Source organism: Vanellus vanellus (genome assembly GCF_965231255.1).
Source record: "Vanellus vanellus genome assembly, chromosome: Z".
Classification (NCBI taxonomy): domain Eukaryota; kingdom Metazoa; phylum Chordata; class Aves; order Charadriiformes; family Charadriidae; genus Vanellus; species Vanellus vanellus.
Window position 1 is genome coordinate 44332293 of NC_138908.1, and position 26393 is coordinate 44358685.

The following is a 26393-nucleotide window of genomic DNA, read 5'->3' on the forward strand; positions in this document are numbered from 1 at the left end:
CCCGCGGCCGTTATAACCGCCCGCCGCTATACTCGCCCGCGGTCGCGGTGCGGCTGCTCTCCTTTTCGCTCTCTGCTGTGGCCACGATCGGAGTGAGTGTCCCGCGGGGGGCGCCCGCCCTCCCTCCTGCCTATTCGCCCCGTTCTCCGCCGCTGTCCCCCCCCACTTCCACCTGCTGTCCCTCCTGTGATGGGAGGCGGGCGGCCGCGGGCCTGTGGCGGCGGGGCAGGAGGGCTCCCACCCGGGAGCCGTCGCTCCTAGGGGCGTCTCACGCGTGGGCCCGGCGGAGCAGGGGCGGGGAGGGTGGTTGGCCGGGAGCGGGCGGCGGGGCCGCTGCGGTGGGGCGGGTGTAGCCGGCCTGGAAGCTCCGGGCGCCGGGGAAGGAAAGCGCGGGGGGGAGCAGGTCACCGCCGCGCTTGCTGAACTGTCCCGGTTTCACCTCCTCGCCGCTTCCCGAAAGCTGCCGTGGCTCGTAGGCGTCTGCACGGAGCTGCCGCGCTCTCCAGCCTGCCGTGTGCGGTGAACGTGTCGGGCTGCGCGTCCCCGCCTCTAACACGGGCAAACTCACGCTGAGCTCCAAAATGGGGGGGGGGGGGGGGGGAGAGGCCTCGGGAGTATAGGCGCCTCTCCCCAAGACCGCGTCTACCTGCTTGGTATCTTTAAGCAGGACTAATTTTTTGTTTTATTTCAGTGGGGGGGGATGGAAATCACAGGAAGAAAAGCAAGGGAGGTTACATTGTCAGTCAGCATCCTATGCTCAAACTAAATGCACACTTGCCTGGCTGCTTTTACATTTTAATCCTGAGTTTTAAAAAAAACGTTTTAAAAAGCGTTCTTTCTCAAAAATACTAATTCTTCCAAAGCACAGCAATAAATTCACTGTATTCCTCTTTCAAACCATGCAAGGCCCTTCATCTGCTCTGAGTTTATTGCTGCCATGTATGCCAGTGCAGCAACTCAAGCAGATTTCTGAACCAGTTTTAGTTTGGTTTTGGTTTTTTTTTTTTGGCTGTAAAGTTACTTGTGAAACTCATTGACTGACTGATGACTTTAAGTAATTTTAAGGATCCAGAGCAGTTTAATGCAACTTTATAGCTTTCGATCAGATAGCGTAAACCAAAATCAATTTAAATGGAGAGAGCTTGACCACCTGGGAGGATCTCCTGTGCAAAACTTCCTGTAGATGCACCTATAAGGACAAGTAGGTTGAGCTTGCTCTGGTAAATGTATAAACAGGCAAAGATCAATATGTAATGTGCAGAAGGTGCGAAGGTTGATCAGTGCTAACAGGGAACAGACGTGTTCCTTCATTTACAAATGTGTATTTTACTGTTATTTCAGTTTTACAAGCAAGTACTGAAATCAGTCAATACTTCAGGTATTTTCTAAGAATGTATATTGACAGTAGATTATCATAAATATGTATTCCAGTGGTAGAACTGTAGATTTTATATGGGAAGAATCTTTAGCATGACAATACCCTATTTTCAAAGTTTTCTAAAATCTGCATCTTTATTAGTGGTTCATTTGATGATGAAAGTGGTTAAATATGTAATTGGTTATGTTTTGGGGCTCTTGAGCATGTTTTCCTTGAAATAGCTTTAAATGTGGGGCTTTACTATGTAGTTATTTCACAGATGCTTAAAGGTGTACTACTAGCATCAGAGTAGAGGTTCCTAAATTGCTCGCTTCTTAGAGGTGCTTGAACACTTGCCAGTTAAATGGTAATTCATGCACGTATGCAAAGCTGAACACAGGCCAGGAAGCTGCTGCTGCTCAAATAAAATAATCTTGCAGATGTGTGCTAGACTCTTCTTAGGATACATATTGGGCAGTTTACAGTAGAGTTTTCAAAACTTTAGTATTTCAAAGACTATTTCACCTGCAATTAATGTAAGTAAGGTAAATGTAAGTAAGGGATGTAAAAGGGATTTCAAGTTATGGTAACACCAGATGAGTGCGTTACTTTTATTACTACAATCTTTGTTACATCATGTCTAAAACAAGACTGAAGCTCTTCAGGGCATTGATGGATCTTATGTTTCTGAATATACTTAGTCCACTTCAGGGAACCGAAGTTTAGAAGATACCTTTTCTTTTCAGTCATGTCACAATTTAACTTTCTAAATATGTTTTCTTGTTTACCAAGAACTTAAGGTAGAGTAAGCACTTTGTGCTCACAAATAATTGTATTGGATGAGTAATACATTATGTGTTTCATAAATGGGACCAACTTGGTACAATCTACTGATTTAGTGTCAAATTCCCAAATAATCTGTTCATGTAGGTTGACATGGTTTATAGAAGAGTATGACCTAACAATAAGTACAGCACCAAAACAATTACTACTTGCTAGCCATAACAGATGTTTTTCACGTTGCCTTGAAATTATATTGTGTATCATGCTTACCTTATGTTGTTGATACAGCAGTCTGAATAATATGTTATTGTAGGAACTCTTCTCACAAACTCTGTAGTTTGAAATAGATTGCAGAGACAGTTGAACTAACAGTCTGCTAGTGACTTGTAAAGCAGAAAGTTTTGAAACTGGGTCATTTGTTGGTGCCATAGTGATGTTGCAACTTTGAAATCTATTACCAGTGATCTTTTCATTAACTTAAAAATGGAGGGTTAATAACTTTCTTGGTACATTAGAGAAAGTCTTCTCAGAAGTGTATGACTAGTGCTAATGCGTGACACATGGAAACAACTCCTACGTACTGATGTTCGGTTGTTGGACTCTTTTAACTAGTGGCCTCACTTGAGGTATTAATGAGCTGTGTAGATGCCACAAGCGTGCTTTACTTCCTTTTACAACTCTTAAAGATTTTTGCTGTACTCCATATCGTACGGAAAGGAATTGTCTTGCATTTACGTAGACTTTGGCCAACTGACTGTTTTGAATACCTAACACTTCTCAGACTGCCAAACTCTTGAAACCACTGTAAAGTTTGAAATTTTTCAGAACCCAGTTTGATCTGAACTAGAAACTGAAATAGAACTGAAATAGAATGCCTAGAATTGGAGGGGGGCTTAAAGATCATCTAGTTCCAACCCCCTGCCACGAGCAGGGACACCTTCCATTGGACCAGTTTGCTCAGAGCCCCGTCCAACCTGGCCTTGAATGCTTCCAGTGATGGGGCATCCACAGCTTCCCTGGGCAACCTGTTCTAGTGTCTCATCACCCCCAAAGTAAAGAATTTCTTTGTAATATCTAATCTAAATCTACTCTCTTTCAGTTTAAAACTGTTCCCCCTCATCCTATCACTACACTCCCTGATGAAGGGTCTCTACCCATCTTTCCTGTAAGGCCCCCTTTAGGTACTGGAAGGCTGATAAAACATCCCCCAAAGCCTTCTCTTTTCTGTGCTGAACAACCCCAACTATCTCAGCCTGTCTTCACAGGAGAGGTGTTCAGCTGTCTCATCATCTTCGTGGCCCTCTGGGTTTGTTCCAACAGGTCCATGTCCATCTTAAGCTGGGGGCTCCAGAACTGGACACAGTACTCCACGTGGGGTATCACCAGTGCAGGGTAGAGGGGCAGAATCATAGAATCAGAGAATGGTTTAGACTTGAAAAGGACCTTGAAGATCATAGAGTTCCAACCCCCCTGCCATAGACAGGGACACTTCCCACTAGACCAGGTTGCCCAAGGCCACGTCCAGCCTGGCCTTGAACACCTCCAGGGATGGGGCCTCAACAGCCTCTCTGGGCAACCTGTTCCAGTGCCTTACTAGCCTCAAAGTGAAAAATTTCTTCCTAATGTTTAATCTAAACCTGCCCTCCAGTTTAAAACCATTCCCCCTCATCCTATCGCTACATGCATTAGTAAAAAGTCCTTCCCCACCTCTCCTGTAGGCCCCCTTTAGGTACTGGAAGGCTGCAATAAGATCTCCCCAGAGCCTTCTCTTCTCCAGGCTGGACAGCCCCAACTCTTTCAGCCTCTCCTCATAGAAGTGCTCCAGCCCTCGGATCATCCTCGTGGCTCTCCTTTGGACATACTCCAGCAGGTCCATGTCCTTATGCTGGGGATTCCAGAGCTGGTTGCAGTGCTCCAGGTGGGGTCTCACAAGAGTGGAGTAGAGGGGTAGAATCACCTCCCTTGACCTGCTGTCCACACTTCTTTTGATGCAGGCCAGGATATGGTTGGCCTTCTGGACTGCGATCGCACATTGCTGGCTCATGTTGAGCTTCTCATCAACTGACATCCCCAGGTCCTTCTCCTCAGGGCTGCTCTTAATTCATTCTCTGCCCAGCCTGTATTTGTGCTTGGGATTGCCCTGACCCAGGTGCAGGACCTTGCACTTGGCCTTGTTGAATTTCATGAGGTTTGCATGGGCCCACCTCTCAAGCCTGTCCAGGTCCTTCTGGATGGTATCCCTTTGCTCCATCGTGTTGACTGTACTGCACAGCTTGGTGTCATCAGCAAAGTTGCTGAGGGTGCACTCAATCCTGCTGTCCATGTTGCCAACAGAGATGTTAAACAGTGCTAGTCCCAGTACTGACCCCAATATTATTTGGTAGAATTTGGCTGTCAGAATTGTAGGTGTGGTATTAAAATGTGAAGCATGACATGGTGGTATACCCCAGTGAATCACTGGGTCCATCCTTTAAGTCTTGTAGTGGTGGGATGATTAGATCCTGCTGTAATATGAATAGCTGCATTGAAATGTCCTACTGAGTTAGCAATGTGAACAGCTCTGCTAGGCTTGCATGAAATTATAGACTATTTTTCAGTTATTTGCAGTTTCTTCTACAAGCTCATTACTATCCATTTTTTCTGTTCTGTGGGAACAAATGTAATTCAGGAATAAACTTCCATAAATTTATTTCATGTTGTTACTGAAATGTTTCAGTGAATCATAACAGCAGATTTCCATGGGTAGTACTTGCTTAATATGCTTGCCAGTTGGGCACTTAAATTGCATGCCAACTACAGTCAGACAGCAAAAGTAAACCTGTTGTGTTTTTGTTGTATTTATTGAAAAGGGAGAGAGGAGTTTGCAGCCATATTTTATAGTGATGTAGGGCTTCAGCTTCTATGGCTGAGTCCAACCTCTTTTCATCTTTCTTTATCGCTGTTGTAGAGTGACTAATAACTGTATCTTGATGAAGTTTTCTCTTAAATTGCGTTTCCAAAGGATCTAGCTGCTATCAATGCAGCTTGAAGATATGAAATGTTCTCAAATTGCACGGGCAAAAAGAAGTATTTGGCACCAATAGCAGCTGAGAACTTAAAAAAAGACTGTGGTGTGCTGCTTATCTATTTATATGAAAACCCAAATATATCACAGTAATTGGACAGAGACTAGAAATGCCAAGTTTTTGACTGACTAGAGTCATCCTGTAGTGCACCGTCCTGGTTTGAGGTAAAGCAGAACCTATGCACTAATTATTTTTTAAGCCAAGTACAGTAGAGAGTTTACAAACTTCCAGTGTTAAGACTGTTGTAGTCTGGTATAGTGCCAAGAGCACCATCCAGTATTGAAAGTGCATTGTGAAGCGTGACTGAGCGCTTTTCTTTGGTGCTGTTTTTCTGTGAAAATGTATCTTTAACCTTTTCTCTGAGTTTCAGGTTTTAACTTACTGCATGTTTAAGTAGTAAGAGCACAGCATCTCTCTGCTCTACCTAAGCTCCTAAGCAGAGTAACTATAGCTATTGAGTGCTGAAATGCATTTAACAACACACACAAACCCAGGAAAATCCAAACTTACCCTGTTATTTAATCAGTTAAAGATAGTAACAGGTACTAATTACTTATGGTGTTTTAGATGTGACTGATTAGATTTTGGTCTGATCAGAGAGTCTGAACATCAGCATCAGGTGGATACACAATTTGATGTCAAGTTTATTTTATCCTTAGGATACAACCAGCTTCATATGATCAGCTTAGTTTTGCTTTTTTAAGAGAAATAGAGTAGGGTAACTTTTGTATGAGAAGAATACTGTTCTCTGTAACGTTTGTCTTTGGTAAACTTCAATAAGGACAGTATTAGCTTACTTGCTCATTCTCTTTCACCTCTGAGAAATAGAATGTAATACTCCTTTTTAATAATTTTAATAATTTTTTGAGGTAATGGTCACAATAACCTGGTAATAATATGGTAACTTAGCGTTGTTTTGTGTTGATATGTCTGAGCATCTTTAGAACCTGTCCAGGTTTGTCCTTGAGGAAGTCTGAAATTAAGTGATATAAACAATATCTTTAAGTTTCTGTAGATTCTTATGTTCTACTGTAATAGTAGTTAACAAGCGACACATTTGTAGACTATCTAAGCAGACATTCAACTTATGTTCACGTTTGCCAGACTGTGAGGATTCCTTTCAAACAGCATTTTCAAAAAGTACCTATTATTTCACTACATCTATCTATCATAGTACATCAACATAGTAGATGTTTTATATGAAAATTATAATCACTGATGAATTAACATCACTTTAAATCTTCTCCTAATTCACTAAAGTTTGCATGGAAAAATTGCAATTAGCCAAATATTCTTATGCCAAAAATTTAACTTTTACACTAGCTAAATGATTTGTACTTTGGAATAGTGACATGGGGATTCACTCGTTGGTTACAGCTAAAGGGGGCAACGGAAGTCATAAGTGTATTTCCCAGTTTTGCCTCCCCCCAACACATCCTCTGTGTTGTGCTGTAGGAACAGATGAGCCTAAGGTTTGAGAACAGTACCAGCCACAATGCTGGGCTCGCCTTCCTGTGGAGAAAAAAACTTTCATTGAATCTCCAGTGGCTCGGGAACAAAATGATACTACTTGTGAAATAAGGCTGCTTACCCAAAACTGAATCCTACACATGCATAATATCGACTTGCTTTCTTTGTCAAACACTATGTTTGTCAGGCTCCAGATATGGATCTGAAATAGTTTTGGGGCACTGCACTATTTCTGTTTGGGTTTTTGGTTGTGTTGTTTTTTTTTTTGTCCTCCACATCGTGAAGGCCAACTTCTTTTAGAACTTTCTGCTTGTTTTTCCATCAAACATAATCTCTCAGGAAGAAATGTATCCGCCTAAAATAAGTACTGTTTTATAGATTATTTGAATACTTTAGAGAATACAATACTTAGTAAAAATATAAAGAAATAATACTGAGGGTTTTTTTTTAATACTAATCCTGCAGCTAACAGGTATGAATTATTGTTTGTTTCGTTAAACACTGCTTTAATTCTTATTTCTGTGCTACTTTCCTAGGAAACCTAATAGCTAAAAAGAAGCCATCTCAGTAGAATATTGTATGTGGCAATGGCATCTGCCGTAATCAGTTCAGTTCCTACCACTGCATCTCGTTTTGCTTTACTACAAGTTGAAAGTGATACTGATTTGGAGCCTAGAAAAGGAAGAAGTGGCCGAGGTGCTAGTAAATCTCAGGCTTCAGGGGCAAGACCATCTACAAATGAGAAAAAGAAAAAGAAAAGGAGAAAAAAGAAAGAACAGCAGCAGAGTGAGGCCAATGAGGTAAAGGATTATATTGTCAGTAGTGTGTAAGGTTGTTATCTGAAAAATAATTTTTGCTGTCCCTAACATGTTATTGGTTTGTGTTTTTATGAAGCAAATGCTACTTAGTCACAGAGACTACCTTTTTTTAATTTGCTTTATTAAGAATTATTTTATATAAAAGTAGTGTACTCCCTACTATACAAGTTGAAAATTTTAAATGATAATAAATTGCTAGGTTTTACTTTTTTGAGAGTATCACTTGACTAATTAATTTCTGATAAAGGGCATGACCTTTCTAAAAAGTGATTGATAGAAAACAACTTGTTTTCAGAGGTCTGTATGTAGTCAGTTCTAGTTGCCTGCTTGGACAGCCAGCATGTTCAAAGTTGCTTTAAGGTTTCTTTTTCTTTTTAGAAGATAGAGTAGGTAGGTCTAACTATCTGAAAAAATTTAAAATCTTGTTTCCTAAGTTGTAATTTTTAGTTTTATCCATCACTCCAGCCCCTCAATCTATTGAGTCCAGAGCCCTTTTTTCTTTTTCTCCCTGTGAATCAGGGTGATTTTCAGACATTGGGATTCTTAAACCTCAGATGAAATGGAAATTAAGAAGTCAGACTGAAAGAGTCGTTCCGGTTTCTGGAACTGTTCAGGCAGTTTCTGCCTGAAGCTATACATATCTCTTATCAAATTTAGTATGTAAAACAAACAAAACCCCCAAACCTGCCCTCTTTTCTTTTAGTATCTATTAAACTTAAAATCTTTGAAACTTTAATATTTGCAGTAATGGTAAGTAAAGTGATTTTTTTCAGCTTTGTTGTTGTTCTTTTTATATTGAAGATTAAGTTTGTGATAAGCATACCTTGGTGTTTTCTTATGCCTGCCTTAGCACAATCAAAACTTTTAATGCTATCAAAATAATTATGTACGCAAATGCACTGCATGTATCTACAGAAATTCATTGGTATGGAAATACTTGTGATTGCAGAGAGGCAAGTAAGGGCTGACTCATTTTCTTCACCCTAGTGTGTACTATGTCAATGGCTATACTCCACTGAAATTATAAATCAGAACAGTCTGCACCACTGTTCTTACCAGCACTGTAATCTGAAGAAGGAAGCAGGGGTGGTAGTGGTGGTGCAGGCAGCAAGAGAGACCGTAGCAGAGCAAAAGGCAGTATGGCAAGGGACTGTTTGGAGGGGAAAGAAAGCAGCTCTCAAGTATCTGCATTACTGTCTGATTTTAAGTATCTTTAAACTAAGGTGAGCTCCCATTTTAAGAAGGAGTCCTGACACTTGATAAACGTACGTTGAGGAGAATACTGTTGTTGTACTTTGTTTCATCTTTATCTGATAATAGCTTCTTTCTCCCTTCCAGGAGCCTTTATGTTAAGGAAATCCCTGCCTCTAAATTGATAGTAGATTGTGTTGGTGCCTTTATTTTCACTCCAAGAGAGGACCAGAGTGTCAGTTAATGTTTAAGCTTGACAGTGAATGTCTTTGAGCTGCCAAATTTGTAGGTTATTTGTTCACTATCAAATTTTATAATCATGTAAGGTATTTTTAAGATGGTACTGTTGTATCTATGTGGTGCAGTGATTAAAAATAATTCTTATTGCAGGTTCTTAAAAGGTTACTAACTTTAGACTGTTGTTAATGTGTAAGGATTATATACGTTGTTCTTTTTGTACCTGAACCTGTAGTTCCTCTGTTTGCAGATGCGAAATCTGTGTACAACGCCTTTTCTTTGGCATTATATTTACTTTGGGTTAGGTGTGAGTGCAGCATAATACCCAATCCAGCATGAAATCTGTCAGACACAGTTATTTCTTCAGATTTGTTGAAAGTATTTTCAGCTGGAAAAATAGATTTACTTTTTAATTGTTTTATGTTATGTGGCTGTGGTGTTTGTGATCCATGGTTTTCTGTAATTTTACAGTATGATGTGTACCATAAATGATCAAACAAAAATGCATCCCGAACTACAGAGTAAGGTAGAGCACGTGCATGTCTGTTGCACATGTGTATGAATGTCTTTGTTAGTCCATTAAGGCTGTTTCTGTATACTTGTCAACATTTTGGTTCATGTTAAAAACTGTTTTTCAGCTCAGAAAACTTGCTTTTAAAAAGATTCCTCAGAAATCCTCACATGGAGGCTGTCTGTCTCAGCATGAACAAAAACTGCACACTGCAATGCAGAAGGACTCTCAGGAAGAAAACTGGCAGGAATGGAGACAAAAAGATGAGCAGGTACAGCTTACTGTATTTAGCTGCGTTTGGCTTTCCTGAAATATGTTACTCCATGAAGTTAGGTCTCATGGATAAAGAGAGATGGCTGAAGAGGAAGCAGGAAAATACTGCCACGTAGAAGGATAGGTTTCAGTGGAGATTCAGGCCACATCTTCTGTCAAATACAGTTTAGAGCCAGCCCATGCTGCTATTTGCACATCTCATAGCTGGACTGTGAATACTGTAATATGGTAAGAGGAATTTATATTATTTGGACAACAAGTAGAAGTACTGCCATGGAAGGATGGTGAAATGCTGTGCTGGGAGCAAAGCTGGGGATGTTTTGGTGGAGCAGTACATGGATATACAGTAGGGATCCATAGTAAACCGGGCTTGGTAAGTTCTGTTAGGCATGAAATAACTAGTTCCTTTTGAGGTAACAAAGAACACTTGAACTCTTTAACACACCAGGGTGGTTCTATCAGTGTAAGAACCTCTGTTTTTTAATGTTAGCACATCTTTTTGGTAATGACATTGTTAGTAGGGTTCATTTAACACTTGAAGAATATAATAGAGATAAAGCAAAGACTGACTATGCCTGTATGAAGGCCAATATAATGTCTTCACTGTTTCTTCTTGTCAAATCTACTGCAAAGAGAAATTACACAGCAAAATACATTTAGTCCAAAACAGTAAAATAATCTTCATGTTGAACAAATACAGTAGTTTGCTGTCCTTGTAATGTCAGTTAGGAAGAGTATTTACAGTTAAAACTAGCCTTTTTGGTTCTTGGTTTGAATTCAGCATTTAAAATACTCCTTTTTGATACTGAAGAATATATAGTGATTTTCTTGTATGGTGTTTTAAATTGTACGAATGTTAAGAATTGTTTGCAGTACTTCAACTATTTTAGGCCAAAATAGCATAGATGGACAAAGAAAGAATTTCTTTTAGTGCATTTTTTTGATGGTACTTAAAGAAATGTTTTAGTACGCTTTTTTCTAGGCTCCTTTTAAATAATTAAGTGCTATGCAGTCATTCACTGTGGATAATAGTTTGGGCTGTCTTGTTATGCTTGAAGATGCTCTTCAGAGTATTTAACTTTGCACAAACTTTTTCAAGGCAAATTGCTAATAAGTGACAGCAACTGGAGTTAGGAAAGTGCTTCATGAAGCTGTTGAACTTCTACGCTGGCAGCTATTAGTATGCTATTTTCTTTTACAGAGAAATTTTCAACTTATGTCTCACCAAAAAAGATAGTATTGAACTGCTTCTTCTTCTAGTTAAGACACAATACAGATAGCCATGTTGATGAAAGACTGACATTTGGATACTGTCCTTGATTTTTTGTGTTGCTAATGCTTTGTTACAGGTGTCTCCTTAAACAGAGTATAGCCAAGTCCTTAACTGGTTGTCCTAGCAGTGGAGTAATGACCTAATAATCCTCTTGAAAATTTCCAGAGCTAATTAACTTCGGAATTACTTTTTAAGGTGCAGACTTGCTTTGTTCAGTACTTGCAGTTTGGAGTAGGTCTGAAAAGGCAAATCTGCTGAGCAGTAATGTGTCTAGTTGATCTGATCACAGGGAATCAGAACTGATACATTACTGAGGGCCGCAGGTAGTTTTTCCTCATGCTTGTTTAAAACATGGCGCATTCAGTTGTGTTCTCTAAACAAGCCAAGAGGAGGTGGGGCAGGCACTTTTCTGGCTTCTGTGTAGTTGAATTGCTAAATGGCTTGAAATAAAATTCAGGATGTTCATGCTCCAAGCTCTTCTTTTTGTCTTCCTATGACTGTGCCAAAAGCCTGACTGCAGGGCAATCTGCTTCTGCACTAGTCCATCCCACTGAAGCTGCCTTACTTTTATTGGGGGACATTGCATGGTACACGTATGTATGCTTCCCAAGTCAAGTGTCTTAGCCATTTAGCAGAGAGGTCCTACTCCTCTCAGCCCATTGAATCTTGAATTCTGAAAGAGAATGATGCCTCATGTGGAGGGTGTTAAAGTACTTATCAGCTGTTGCTCATGTACCAGCTTATATGATGTAAACTTGATAGAGCCTATGTATAGCTTTCTAAGAACAAGTTGTTATGTTAAAGGCAGATACAGAGAAATAAAGGTAAAGGAAAAGAGAGAGAAGCCATGCTTATGTTGGTGTGATACGTGTTAAAGGAAGAATTGGTTAAACTGTCTTGAAGTCCACAATAGCACGACTCTTAAAATTAGGAAGAGATGGTAGTTAAAACTTACAGAAGGTCCCTGTAGTAGGAAGAAGAGGTAAGGTATTCTTTTGAGATGAAAGTGAGAACTGTTGGAAGGTTATGAAAAGTCCGATTTTTGTTACGGGAAAGACAGGGCAAGAGAAGGACCAGGCTGCAAAGAGAGCTCAGCAGACTTAAGAACACAGAGTTCCCAAACAAAATGGCATTATTCCACATCTATGACAACTTTTTGGAAAGGTTTGTTTGACAGAATGGCTTGTTTAGCCAAGGTTGCATCAAATGTTGATTAGTGCTTTTAACCGTTCTGCTGTCCCTTTGTTGTTTTTTCATAAAGTCATGCTGATTGTATCGTAAGATTTAATAAAAGCATATTTTCTGAGTTGGAGAAACTGATTGGCAGAAAGGTTTAAGCTGCAATTGGTACATGCTTATCTGAGAGGAGAGACATGAGTTTGAATTCTTTAGAGTCAGAATGAGTGAAATCCTAGCCTCTTCTTTCCATGGTTTCCCTTAGCAGTTGTCCAGTTGATTGATAATTAAGAGGTAAATTTTAAATGGTGTACTGCAAAGGATGGTGATATTCAGCACTAGGTGAAAAGCAGTGTCCCCCTGCTTCCACAGAGGTCAGCTCCATGAAGAACATGTCGCAGTTCATGAAGAGTTCCTCTTTTCATATTTACCCTCCACATTATCACACTCCCTGGCACAGTTCCTGTTAAAGCATTGTCAACATGTGTCTTAACTATGAAGCTATTATGTAAATAGCATGGTCTTTCTTCAGCAAAGCTTTTAAGACACTTCATTGTAAGAGACTTGTGCATGGATCTCAAGTTCTTACGACTTAGGTGTACTCCAGAGCTTGCCTATTGGTTGCACGCTCCCAGTACCTAAGCAAAGGAACCCATGGTTTCTAGATTTTTTTGGATAGATTTAAGTGATAGTGAGGCTATAGTTATGTATCCAGAGACAGGCTATGCAGGACTGAATGTGCTTGGGAAACTATGGGGGAGATGGCTGGCTTTGAGAATATTCAGGTCTAAAGCTCTCAAATCCACTGCTACTTAGAAGTAGTGACCTTTGTATAGCCATCTTCAAACACTCAGTCTTGTGTTCAATTGAATGACCCCTAGGTAAATAAATTATGCTGGGGTTATTTTTGCACCAGAGATCACATAATGCAATTTTTTTTGCTGTTTAATAGTTATAACAGCATTGTGGTAGTACTAATTCTTGATAATTATTTATGAGCTTGTGTACTAAATTAGCACTTTCAGACACATAAAGGTAAAAATCCTAAGTTCACCTTTCTTGTGAGTTTACCTTATTTTTGTGTGTTAATTATTCTCTGTTTAGTAGTTTTTTTTTTAATCCCCATTCTCTCCTTTTTCATTATGTTAATGTTGAATTTTGAGTGTGGTAGACTACAAGGCCTATTTTTTGGTAGATAACTATAATTGTCAGATTGGATTCAACAGTTACGGGCAAAAACAGTTAATTGATTTTTGGGGAATTTCAGTCAATTTAATTTATTTTCAGTTACCAAACCTCTAATAACTGATTCTGATACTGAAAGAAAACAAACACTTAAGGAAAAAAAAAAAACCATCCCTGGCCACTGCAAAACCCCTCCTTCCCCCTCTTTGTTGTCCAGTCCCCTTGCTGCAGGTGGTGCAGGAGACACGGGTCCCTGAAGGTGAAGGTGGTCCCTGCCCCACTGCTCACCACCTGTGCCTGCAGCCTTTCAGGGTTCCAAGGCATCTCTAGCCTGGCTGCTGCGGTGGGTCCCTGGCTCTTCCCTGCCTCCCCTGCTGCAAAAAACTTGCCAGTGAGCCGTAGTGCAGTAAGTTGATGCTAAGCCTGAAACACAAACCAAATGCAAAGCTAAGAATGACAGCGCCCTAAAGGCTGCATGAAATCTTGTAGCAGTTTGAGAGCACTATTTTACTATGTTTCAAATAACTGCTCAAAAAGGGTTCATTTGCTGTGGTAAAAACTAGAAGCCACTCTTTTTGTTTTTTTCTTACGTAAGACTGATCATATGGACTGTTGAACAAGCAATTAGGAAGGATGTGTGTGCTTTTACACCATATAATAAATCACTTTTAGGCATATGTAAAGCATATGAGAACTTGCAAGGTTTCTTTCAGAATATGGTTCTTGTAGACAAAAAAACAAGCGCAAGTCACACAGCCCAGTTTGAGTGAAGTGCGTTAAGACCACTTAAGTAGTTTATTCACTTTAATGGCTATTGTAGTTTATCCTGGAATGAATGATAAGGACTTCAATTTGAAATTCAAAGACCAAGAAAATGATGGTTAAAGTAATTATTTTTACTAATTAATATTTCACTTAAGGGCATGAAAAAGAGAGAGTTATGATGAAGCATAAGGCTTCCATTTGGCAACACATCATAGAGGGGGTTGTAGTGATTTCTTAAGATGGTAGAGATCAATGGAACAGAATTTTGCATTCAGAACAACTTAATCTTGGTTAACTTTGCTGTACAGTAACATAGTTTATTAGCTGTTCATACATTTAGGTTATCCACTATCTACCTCAACTATAGCATCCATATCCTCTAGAAAAAACTCCATTGGCTCCATTGAACTGTCACTGGTACTGGTTTTCTCAATTCAATCCTTAAACATTCTGCGGAACAGGAGCTGTACTTTCCTGCACTTTTGTATTTTCCTATAATGCAAGAAAAGAGAGATATCCCATCCTTCATTCCTGTTGTGTCGTTCCTGTTCTTTTTCTAAATAGCTTGTACCTGGAAAGCCTCATGTTTTCTTTGCATCTCCCAAGAACACTTACATACATCCTTTTCTTAGAAATGAAAGAGAAAATATCTTGAAATAATTCAAGTTTTCTTAGTTCTGCTCTCCTAATAAGGAAAAAAAATACAGTGCACTTAACCTAATCTTTTCTGTGGAATGGTTGAGCTTCTGATGGTCTACAATAATCACTTTCATCCTTTAACATCTTCTGGTTTTCATGTTTCAGACTAAAACTAAAAAATAGTTTTAAAGAAATCTCATGTAAACAAGTCGAGATGTTAACTGTATTACATAAAGATATGCAGAACATATTGTATGCTTACATGCATCACAAAGTTTCCTGAAGCAGGATATTATGGTACAAAAAGGTAAATTAGCTGTCAATAACACCACATGTCACATCAGTGAAACTTACCTTTTTGGCAATTATAATGATATGTGTATTGAAACTGAAATTTTAGTGTGGTCTTAGTGGTTTTCTCTGCCTTTTTTTTTTTTTTTAACAACCTTGTCACATAAAATATGTTGTTTCTTCAGCTGACATCTGAAATGTTTGAAGCTGATCTTGAAAAAGCATTGCTGCTAAGCAAACTGGAATACGAAGAGCACAAAAAGGTATTTGCAGGATTCATTGTACTGCAAAAGCTGTACAAGTTTGAGGCTTTAATTTTAAAAAGAAAGCAAAAATCCTCCTAAAAGTATGGTTTTCTTCATATAAATTGTTTGCTTGCACTGTTCAGATGCTTAGGAGTTCACAGTAATATTGGATTTGAAAGAAACCATATATAATAATGTTGGTTTGGTTTTGGTTTTTTTAATTGGCCTTTAAAGGTGGAAAACTAGTTTTGCTTTTTCAATTTTCTTGGCATGTAAACGCACTGCAATTTTTTAAGAGTACAACAAGACATCCTGACCTTCCTCAGAAAAAATTCAGCACACTTGAAGAGTAAGACAATCAAAGCACTGACTTCTCCTTAGGCCTTAAAGTGTTCGTTATGGTTGAATCATTTGCATTTTTGCTAACATCTTTTCTCTGTTTTGAGTGTAAATATTTTAGTTTTAATAAGCTGTATACACTTTCTTAGCTGGTTAGGATGTTGTTTTCTGAGTGGTTCTTATGGGACACTGAAGAACTGTGCTGAAAAATATTAAGTTTTTATTTCTAATGGGAGGTTGCATCTTATTTGCAATAAGTCAGGACCCAATGACATGTTATGAAAATATGTAAATCTAAACATAATTATGCATCATAAAGAAATAAAAATTGCATGTGCACTTATGTGCGAATATCTATGTACAATACTTCAGGTTTTTGAGAGGGAGAGTACCATATTTCTTGAAAAGCAAGGATAAATTTTTAACTTACATACTAAAAATTCTGTTTTAAAGTGACAACAATCTTCAGGCATAGTAGCACTTTTTGAGATTTACCTCTGAATAATTTAAAATATATACTGTGTATTCAAAGTATACAGCACATGAGTATGCTGAACAAATATTGTGGAAAGAAAAGCAGTCCATTTCCATCTTTGCTTTCTATACAACAGTTTTTTTCTTAAGATTATTTTTAATCTTAAATCTTAAATAATCTTCATTAAAGTATTTAATTGATTAGTATTTAAGACTATCAATGTCCCACTTGTTAAAAATAATTTGCTAAGAATGTTAATGTAGATGTGTGGGGAGGTGGGACTCTGGTTCAAATGGCTATCATGTACCAGGCTGTCTGACTTCAATAGAAGTAAGGTCAATTGGTAGAGCATTGCTGCATACTAAAAGCTCTCTGACTTCTACTGAATCAGTAAGCATATTTTGAGAATAAAAAGAAGGTACAGTGGACCTCTGTTTTTTAAGGAAAGTACTAACCTGCATTATACATAATGCACTCTGCCTTCCTGCATTTGACTACCATATATTCCCAGTTTATGAGTTTCTGGATAAAATTTGATGTAGGTGATTGAGGAAATATTAGGCTGATTCGCTGCTTAGTGAAGACCAGTGCTCTACTTCAGAGAACAGAATTGATGTTTAGTTGCTGATATGCCTTGCACTCTTTAAACCAATCTGAAGCCTGCAAATTACTGTTCAGGCTAAAATCTCCTTTAGTACACTATCACTATGTTTTTTTTTTCTCCTTTATAAAGCGTCAGGAAAAAATATTTGGGTATTGAAGAAAATTATACCAGTGGGACTTTATTCTTCTAGGAATACGAAAACGTTGAAAAAACTTCACCTCAGTCAAAGTCTGTGAATAAGAAAGAGAAAAAGAACCAGCAAGGAAAAGAGAAACCTCTCACTGTGTCTCTGAAAGACTTTCAGTCAGACAGTAATATAGGTATGCCTTATCATACCATATGAGCTGTTCTACTTGGAATTTTCATAGTGTGTGTGCCAACTGCAAAATGCTCTTCTATCTCTGTTCAATAATACTGTGTTTAAACAAACACTAAATGAGTTGCAGTCAGTGTGTCCTACTGAGTCTAAAAGCTAAGTGTTCATTATGTAATAATGGGCTAGTTTGATTAGCAGGAAAAAAAGAAGTTAAGGAAAACATAACTTTGTGTAGTGTGCCTGGGGTGGGAGGTGGACTCAAACATTCTTAGTGTGACTTTTCTTTAAAATCTAAGTGGTTCTTTTTGTTTTACTAAGTTTGTACTCCTCAGGCAACTGAGTTTCTCTGTTTCCTGAGTAATAGCAAGTCATTGTTTGCCTTTCTTCACGATACTGGCTTTTATTAAGATAAGTAAATATTGAAATAACTTACATATGTTCTCATTATATGCATTATTTATATGTTTAAAAGACCTTCATCTGTGTCTACAGAGCAGAGATTCTGAATTTTAGTCAAGAAATTGTTAGATCCTAGAAAAGGAAGAAAGTAATTTGTATTCTAAAGTTTTTCTTTAAAGGATGTTTTTATCTAAATCTACAATATTTATTAAAAACATTATTTCCAAGTAATCTGAATACAGAAAAAAGATTGAAAGCACAGCTATCTGGAAGGCATGGAAGGCATTCAGGTATACAGTGAGATAAGTGGTATAAAAGCCTAAATAGACTTAAAAAGAAACAAACCAACAAATTCCTTAGTGTCTCTACCAAAGGCATTGCCTTCCACATTAACTGAAGCAAATTAATATATGATGCTGGTTTTGATTAAATAGCCTGAAAGATCTGGGAGAAGATGCAAATACAGCAAGTGATGTAACACATAGTTTATAATCTTGGCTTCTAATGCATTAGTAATGACTTTTTATTGTGTCTTTGAGAGGAGAATTAATATTGCAGAACTCCAATAGATGGGGTTTTCCCCCCACTTCTCAAAATGTCATTTCAATAGCCAGCTGTACAAGATTTGAGTAACGTACTGATTTTTTTTTTTTCTTTATTCTTTACAGAGAACATTGCTAAAAAACATGAGGTAAGTCTTATTCAGGCTAGTTTAGTAAAAAAAAAAAAATCCAAAATTCTTATGTTTAGAAGGTAGTTAGTTTGGCACTTTCTGTAGCAACAGTCAATTATACATTCTGAAACTGACTGATTTCTATTTTGAAAATTTTTATAGACTTAATAGAGATGTATGTCTGCAGTTCCTGTATCTTGGGAACTTAGTATTGGCTTTCTTAGAACTACCTCTTGCTTATTTAGCTTTCAGATAGTCTTTGATGCAACTTGCACATTTAAAATCATGTTAAAAAATGCAAATTGTAGTACAAAAAAGAGAAGCAAATTAGATAAAGTACTGTGATGCCACTTTGTTGTGCTGCAGTCCACAAATATTAAAACTCTTAGAGGGAAGAATACTTAACAATAAAATAAAACAAAACATAAATTAATGTAGTCATAGTGCAAAATTATTAAATTCCAACTTCATGCTTTTGTGTAATCTCATCATCAGCTAAATGTTAACTGTTAGTTAATTTCTAAGCTCTTCACTTGGCATGGTATTCCCTAGATGGAAGTCACAGTATTCTCAGGATGTACAACATCAAACAATATCTAGATGTAATGCTTTTGTATGACTTAAGCTATTTTTTGAACATGTTGATTTCTAGTTCAATATTAATTTATATGTAAAGGAAGATGTGTTACAGTACTTATTTTTGACAGGAACTGAACTCTTCCCAGTCTTCGTTGCGTGATGGAGGATTTTTCAACAGGCTGGAAGATGATGTTCACAGAATACTTGAAAAAGAGAAAAGGAGAGTCCAGGTCACTGATCACAGTGAAACAGACAACTGCACATCTCATGAACACAACCAGGCATGTAAAACAGCAGTGATTCTGAAGTGAAGAAGTTTGCCTAATGAAGCTTATTCAATGATCAGGAGGGAGCAACTGAATAGAAGAAAGCACAAATCAAAAGCATGATAATCTTAAAGAATTAAAAAACCCACAACACTGTAATATTTTTATCTATCTGAAGAGGTATTTAAATGACTTAGTTTTTAACACTTAGCACTTGTGATTGGAATACTTTTTGCTCCACAGAAAATGCCAATATTTTTTACTGTGTTTTTTTGTCCTTTTGGTATCTATTCACATATACCTCTTCAGTTTTGATCAAAATTTCTCTTCTGTAACAAACAAGTAAGTTGCCTTTCCCAAGAATTGAATCCACATGACTAATTGTTAAGAAGTGATGTTTTCTTGCTTATAGGAAAGTGTTTTGAAAGATGGAAAAACAGAACGACTAAAGCTTGAGCTTGAAAAGAAAGATGCAGAAATTGAGCAACTGAAAAGTATAATAACTCAGTGGGAGGTATGTAGCTGATAATACCTTCAAACAGTAGATAAAATTTAACATTATTGTACATTTGAAACAAAGTATTAAAATGTGACCAATCCATACAGATGCTTTAGTCTAGCCGCAGATTACCTATTTATGGAGGAAATTATTCTTTCAATACCACATTAAGTATTCTTCCTTGGTAAATTAAGCATCTAGAAACAATCGAGAATCAAGACAAAGCATCCAGAAATAAACTTCATATCTGGCATATCACTCACTACTCGTTTTCTAGTATTGCTATTTTGATGGTCAAAAAAATAAAGGGGTAATTTAAGACTAAGCAAGACTTTGAGCAATCTGATCTGCCTTGGAAGTTAGCTCTGATTGAGCAGGAATTTGGACTTTCTTAGGTCTTCTCCAACCTATTTATTTTTTAAATTCTACTTAGCTTTTCTTGCATTTAAGCACTACATATTGTTAGGATATTTTGTAGATTCAGGCTGATATACAAAGATTAAAGAAATCAATGAATATTTTGTCATGCTTAAGAGAAGTTCCTTTAAAGCTGCAGTATAACAAGAATGGAGTCCTGTATTTTGTTGTATCTTTTCCTATTATGTGCAAGTGAAATTAGGAATCAAATTCACCACATGCTAAAACACACCAGGAAAAAAAACCTCACCTGTTAATAATTACATGGTATTGCTACATACAGGAGTAACTAAGGAAAATGTCTCTGTCTCCCTGTTTTCAGTCCATGTTAGCATCATCTGGATAGTATCTAGAGCAAAAAGAGAAAAATTTCCATGAGGAGCTGGCATTGTAACAAAATATAGTAAAGCAGCTTAGAATTTTTTTAAATTATTTTATTACTATTTTTATTCATTGCTTAAAGTAGATTGAGCAGGTTGACAGATTGGGATTTTTCTGATGCTTCAAATAAGTACTTTTTATTTAGAAAGACATGAACTTTGTTAACAGCTGTTTTAACTGTGTACTAAAGTTGGAATCCCAAGGTGAAATTTTAAAGCATGAAACCATTGTTATTTACCACTGTCAGCACTTGATCACATTGGACAGAATAATCATGATGCATAAGGATACTGGTGAGGTGATGGACAATCACAGAGCTGTTTAATTTTATGAGCTTGTCCAGAGACCTTAATAATTTTATGAACTTGTCTAGAGACCTTAATACAGTTTTTGGTGGCTATAAAAGCTCTGACTTACATTTAAGTTAATTGTCCTCAAGAACTGGTGTGCTACAGTGGGAGACAGGAGCTTCTTTATGACAAAAACAAAAAAGTATGTCTGAAGTTACAGTTGCCTTTGTAGGCTCTTGAAAAAAGTTTATGAAGAGATTTGTGCCAGGAGAAATAAGTTTACAGATAAAATGCATGGCCAGAACTGACATTAGTGGCCAAGTAAGGAAAAGACTGACTTAGGAAGAAAGTGTGGTGATATCAGATAAATTGCAAAACCCAGCAAAAATAGTTTCTTGTGTAGTAAGCTGTAAAGAGTTGAAAAGGTAAGAAACTGTAATATTAATAACAACTACTGAATAAAATAATCTGTAGAACAGTGGGGTCTTGTCCTGCTTGCCAAGTATTATGGCAAACTGTTTATATTATCTCGGTATCTAGACAGTGCATTATAATGTAATTTTTCAGGGGAGAACCCTCACAGCCCTTGGTGCAACAGGCCTATATACTTCAGGCAGACCTGAATGGTGGTTTCCGCACTATCAATGCACTGACATAATTTTCTTATTTTAACTTGCTCTAAGCCTTCTGCTTGCCTTTTTTACTTGATGCTTGGTTATTAATCCACTTCTGTTGTGTATTCCTTAGTTTGGCTGTGGTTTAAGACACAGATGATCTTAAAGATCTTTTCCAACCTAAATGATTCTGTGATTCTATGATTAGATTCTCTGCAGAAGTCATCATTCTAAAATCTTAAGTCATGTTTAATTTATAGAATACTTTTTTCTTTATTAGGGTATACATGTAATAATTCATTCTCTTTAATACAGGCAAAGTATAAAGAAGTAAAAGCAAGAAATGCACAGCTTCTGAAGATGATGCATGAAGGTGAAAGTAAGTAAGAGTTTTATCAGGAAACTTAAACGTTCTTTTTAAAATGTGGAAGGAACTTTCAAAGCAGCTTTTTAATAATAACTTGACTCAATGACAGCTATAAAGAACTAAGAAGCTATTAACTTGCAGTGACTCCAATGAACTGAAGAATTTGGTGGACCACACAGTACTGCATTTCTCTTATTATATAATGAAATAATCAGTTGCATGTTGAGATCGTTCTTCGAAATATAAACAGTTCAGTTATGTTTTAGGTACAATGATTCTTTGAGTTATACTTCTTTTTTTCTAGTGAGATCAGTCCAGAACTGACAGCTGTCATCATAATATCTGTTTAGACGCACTTGAAGAACCTGTTCAGTTCTTCTGTCTTTGCAAGCTGTGCTTTGAACTGTTGTAAACATCATTCTACACCTAAGCAAGTCTTTTGCCACACAATGAATAGGGATAGCTAAAACATAGGATTGCATATGGAACTGTTTGACAATTTTCTTATAATAGTATTCATAGTTTTTATGATCCAGAGTTTATTGTCAAAGTTTTGGGGGAAAACTATATATATATACACACACACATTCATATTTGTGTAAATATCTTAGTATCTTTATATTTGGTATGCAGAGTTATCCTTTAATATTCCTAATCTTGCTTGATGAAGTTGTTTGAGTCTATGATCCTAGCAATACTAATTTGTTAAAAAATTGTCTTTGCTTTTCAATTTCTTAATTAAGCTCTTGAATGTAGTTTCTTTTCCAGGCTAAATTTTTGGCTAAAAAAGAGCTAGAATATTTCTTTAAAGTATGTTTACAAAAAAATATGTCTAAACTCATTCAAGTGTTCATGATGTGATTAATCATTGCAAATTTTAACTTGGAACTTTATTACTTCAGGTCAGTGTCCAAGCCAAGATGAAAATATTTCGTCTTGAAAGGAAAGAGGTGAAGTTCTGAGGGTTTTTTCTTTGTTTGTGGAATAGTAACATACTATAAAACGAGCAATTCAAGTTTTTTTTTCCACAGACAGAGTATTCTGTATTTTGGGAAGAAGAAAGTTCACAGCAGAATTGAGCCTTGAAAAAAAAACTTCCTTTCTTCATATGGAGAATTTTAACTTATCCACAGATAGTTAGCAGACACTAGATAAATAGTTTAAAATGTCTCCATATTTGAGTAAATAGGAGTTTCAGTAACTATGACTGAGCTGGTATGTGAAACTCATGATCCCACAATCTTGATCCCTTGCCAATATTCAGTTTTCTGATGGACTTTGTTCACAATGGGTATCTCTAAAATCCATGCTGCTTACAGGATTAAGTGTGGGGTAAGTAGTACAAGGTTGGGGTTTAATCCTCAGAAGTTTTCAAGCTGCTGCTAATAGCACTGGTGGCTAATAGTTGGTTTTGATATACAACATCTACTGTTCTTTTAGTGAAATCTGCTTTATTTAGAGGTAACAAAATAGTGAAAAAAAGTGATGTCACAGTGCTATTGCAGATGAAGACCTGTAAATCTAGAAAGGTCCTTATGCTATATCTTTTTCTCTCTGTAGTGAAAGACAAAGCAGAAATACTTCTACAGGTTGATGAATGTCAAATTATCAAAAATGAATTGACCTTACAGGTAAGCAAGGATTTCTAAATGTAAAATTTCATGGGTATTTCAAAGATGCTATTTATTTCAGGCAGTGATAGAGGCAGGGGAGGCAGGAAGCTGAAACAAAAACTTGGTTGAAGCAAAAAATATTACATTTCATCCTTAGTCCTGTGCTTATGCGAGTCAGAGGACATATATTGTGTAAATGTCCAGTATGAGTCCCATAGAACTCTTTCTAGAAAGACAGCAGACCTCAGCATGCCTGAAATGATTTTGTCCTGAACAGCACCTTAGGAATTTCATGCTCTGTTAACTCAAACAAGGAAATTCAGAAAGGTGCTTCAGAAGAAGCTTCTTTCCTGGGTGGATTTTGATTGGGTTTGGATTTTGTGTGTTTTGTTTTGTTTTATTTCCAGTCTCAAGTTTACAAACATAAGTGAGCTACAGATTACTTAAGACATTTCAGTTGGCAAGTCACTGCAGTAGACAGCATGCAAGACTTTTTTATGCTTAGTTTTTGGTCCACAGTGACTGTTAGTTCTAGACCCTTGACTTGTCCAAACATCTTACATGTAACACACAGTAATATTTTTTGACAGTGAAGTAATAAGCTTATCTGTGTTGCATAATACTACATCAGTTAAGTGTTTTATGTAATAAACTAATGCAGAGTCAAAAAGTCAGAAGAATTTCTAACTTTATAGCTTTTCTATGTCATTATACAGGTAAACCAGGAAATGTTTCTTGGGAAACAAAAGTTATTAAAGAATTTTTTACTTTTACTTTCATTTCACACACAATGGTAGTGGTAGTCACTCTTGAACTCAGCATGTATTACCTGTTTCTCCAACACAGTAGTAATGGAGAACAACATTGACTTGATAAACTCACAGACGTTAGGGTATTTTATAAATTCATATTCTGTATGTTTTTAGGTAACTATACTTCATGCTGCATTAGAGCAAGAAAGATCCAAAGTGAAACTACTGCAGGCAGAATTAACGAAATATCAGGTAGCTATTTTCTATGTTTGTAAGTTTACCTGTTCTTGATGTAGCTGAGACCATCATGAGGTAATGTGCTCTGAACTGACCTATTAGCGCTAATTTTTCGAGTTAAGAAAAAATTAGCAGTTCATATTGCAGGAAAAAAAAGTAGCAAAACTAAAGCACAGTTTTGGCAAGTTGAAGTTTTGTACTGTAAAACTTCATAAAGTATACGAGTCAATAAACATACTTTAAGCAACAACTTGGTTTCACTAAGTCTAACTGTGTGCAATTGTACACTGTACACTTCATGGTTTTTTTTTCCATATTCTTTCTGTGGTTCTGTATCTTAGTTCTGTCTCTAGCCAAACCTTTGTAGGAGATTGACAACAAGTTGTGTCAAAATATAAGTGATAAGATCAGTGTCTTGCTGACTGTGCATATGCTGTCTTGTTCATCTTAGCTGCTAATGCAACTCATGTTAGTGAATGTCAGTTAACTTTTTAATAAATAGTATGCTGTTTAACATTCTGTCTATGTTTTTGAGGAGTGACAGTGTTTGCAAATAAGGATTTGTACTTCTGCATGACTTGACACATTTGGGTTTTTTTTTGCTTGTTAGTTTTTGTGGGTGTTTTGTTTGTTTGTTTTGACTGCGACCTTTTGCATAGACTACAGGGAGAGCCTGTAGTTTATAATGGAAACTTCTAAGGCAGCCATGTAGTCTTTGGCAAACTATCTTATTTCAAGTTGCAACACATTGCTTGTATTGAAATACTATAATTTTGTGAAAACTGGGTCATTAAGCCATAATTACTCTTTCTGAAGCAACAGATCTTTTCTGATTACATCAAATTCTTTGGCAAGCATTACATGGGTTCTGTACGTAGTCTCTTGTCTTTTTCAGTTGTCTCTTTTCCCCTTGACACTTTACTGCAAGTGAGCAAGTTCCTTCTTAAAATTGTCTTGCAGCAGTTGACAAATAGATATGCTTGTTCAGTCCCTTACAAACAAGCTGAGTGCTCATAGCACTAATTGAAACTAAAGTAAATCTTGCCAAATTCAGTCATTCACATAAGATAAATTTATCTTGTGGTTAACTGTAATAAATAGGGTTAAAAGACTAGCAGTAAAAAATTGACAAAAAATGGTCTTTGTGGTATGCTTAGGAGTTACTGCAAAATCACCTGTTCTGTTGCTGTTTTTCCCCTGCTCCTCCCTCAGTCTAATATGCTTTTATCTTTTCACATCTTGCTGTTATTTCTTGCTTAATTCATCGCCTTGGGTTTTTTTTTGTTTGGCTGTTTGGGTTCTTACTTTTTTTTAACAGGGGTTTTTCTTTTTGTGTGTTTCGTTTTAGGAAAACTGTCTCATCTGCCTTGCAGGGATTGTTGTTTCTGTTTTCATTATTCTCTCCTGTAGGAGAATCTTGCAGGCTGACCAGGACAACCTTTCTTATACTACTAATTTTTGTGGCATTGTCTTTGATAACATGAGGCCCGCTTTTTTTATGCTTTGAAACATAAGGATACCTTTCAAAAAAAAGAAGTAACCAAAATTTGTGGATTAAAAACAAAGAACCAAACAAAAAAAAACAACAAAAAAAGCAATAAATTAGTGTGGTTTTATCCCTAGATGTTAACTCCTCAGTTATGTATCCTATAAGTGCCTTGACTGTTTTAATTTTTATAACAATTTATCATGTTCAGACAAGTTTGCATCCCATAATAGTTGTATAATTTATCAAAAGTATGCAACTTAACTCCTGAGTTTTTTCTTATTAATTTATACTACTTTAATGTATAAAATAACTGCAGATATAAAGTGTCATGTCTAGCATATTAACTAAACACTTATTTTAATTGTTTCTTACAGAGTGGGAAAAAAGGGAAAAGGCACTCAGAATCTGACCAGTGCAGGTGATGTCCTCTCCCACCAGATTCAAAGCAAAAAAACCATCAAATCTTTCTTCAGGGTTTTCCAGAAATTTATATATTTGTTGCACAACTGCTCAACTATGCAGTTTTTGAAGAGAAATTAAAAATTACTAGTTTGTTTAACAGTCTAAATAATTGATTTGTTTCACTTTCTGTTGCACAGAAAAACAAGAAAACTAGTATTCCAGCGGAGCTGAAACTAACTGTAACGTCATTAGTTTTTCATCATTCAATAAAGTTTACTCTTGCATTTCTGTTTGATTTCTAACTTCTGCAGACTTTCTTAATTAAAGAGACTTTGTTTAATGACTATCAAGATCCAAATGCATGAATATGCAAATGGTCAAAGTTTCACCAAGTCAAAACTG

At 36.9% G+C, this 26393-nt stretch overlaps 1 protein-coding gene across 1 annotated transcript; it reads left to right on the top strand.

Moving 5' to 3' along the window:
• GKAP1 (G kinase anchoring protein 1) lies at nucleotides 1-26273 on the top strand. The gene is made up of 12 exons (XM_082497037.1): nucleotides 1-92; nucleotides 7212-7475; nucleotides 9560-9703; nucleotides 15220-15297; nucleotides 16888-17017; nucleotides 18081-18103; nucleotides 18793-18945; nucleotides 19343-19444; nucleotides 21447-21510; nucleotides 23059-23129; nucleotides 24038-24115; nucleotides 25964-26273. The coding sequence occupies exons 2-12, from the start codon at nucleotides 7263-7265 to the stop codon at nucleotides 26009-26011; spliced, it is 1104 nt and encodes a 367-aa protein (XP_082353163.1). The 5' UTR covers nucleotides 1-92; nucleotides 7212-7262; the 3' UTR covers nucleotides 26012-26273.
• Nucleotides 26274-26393: the final 120 nt, after the last annotated feature.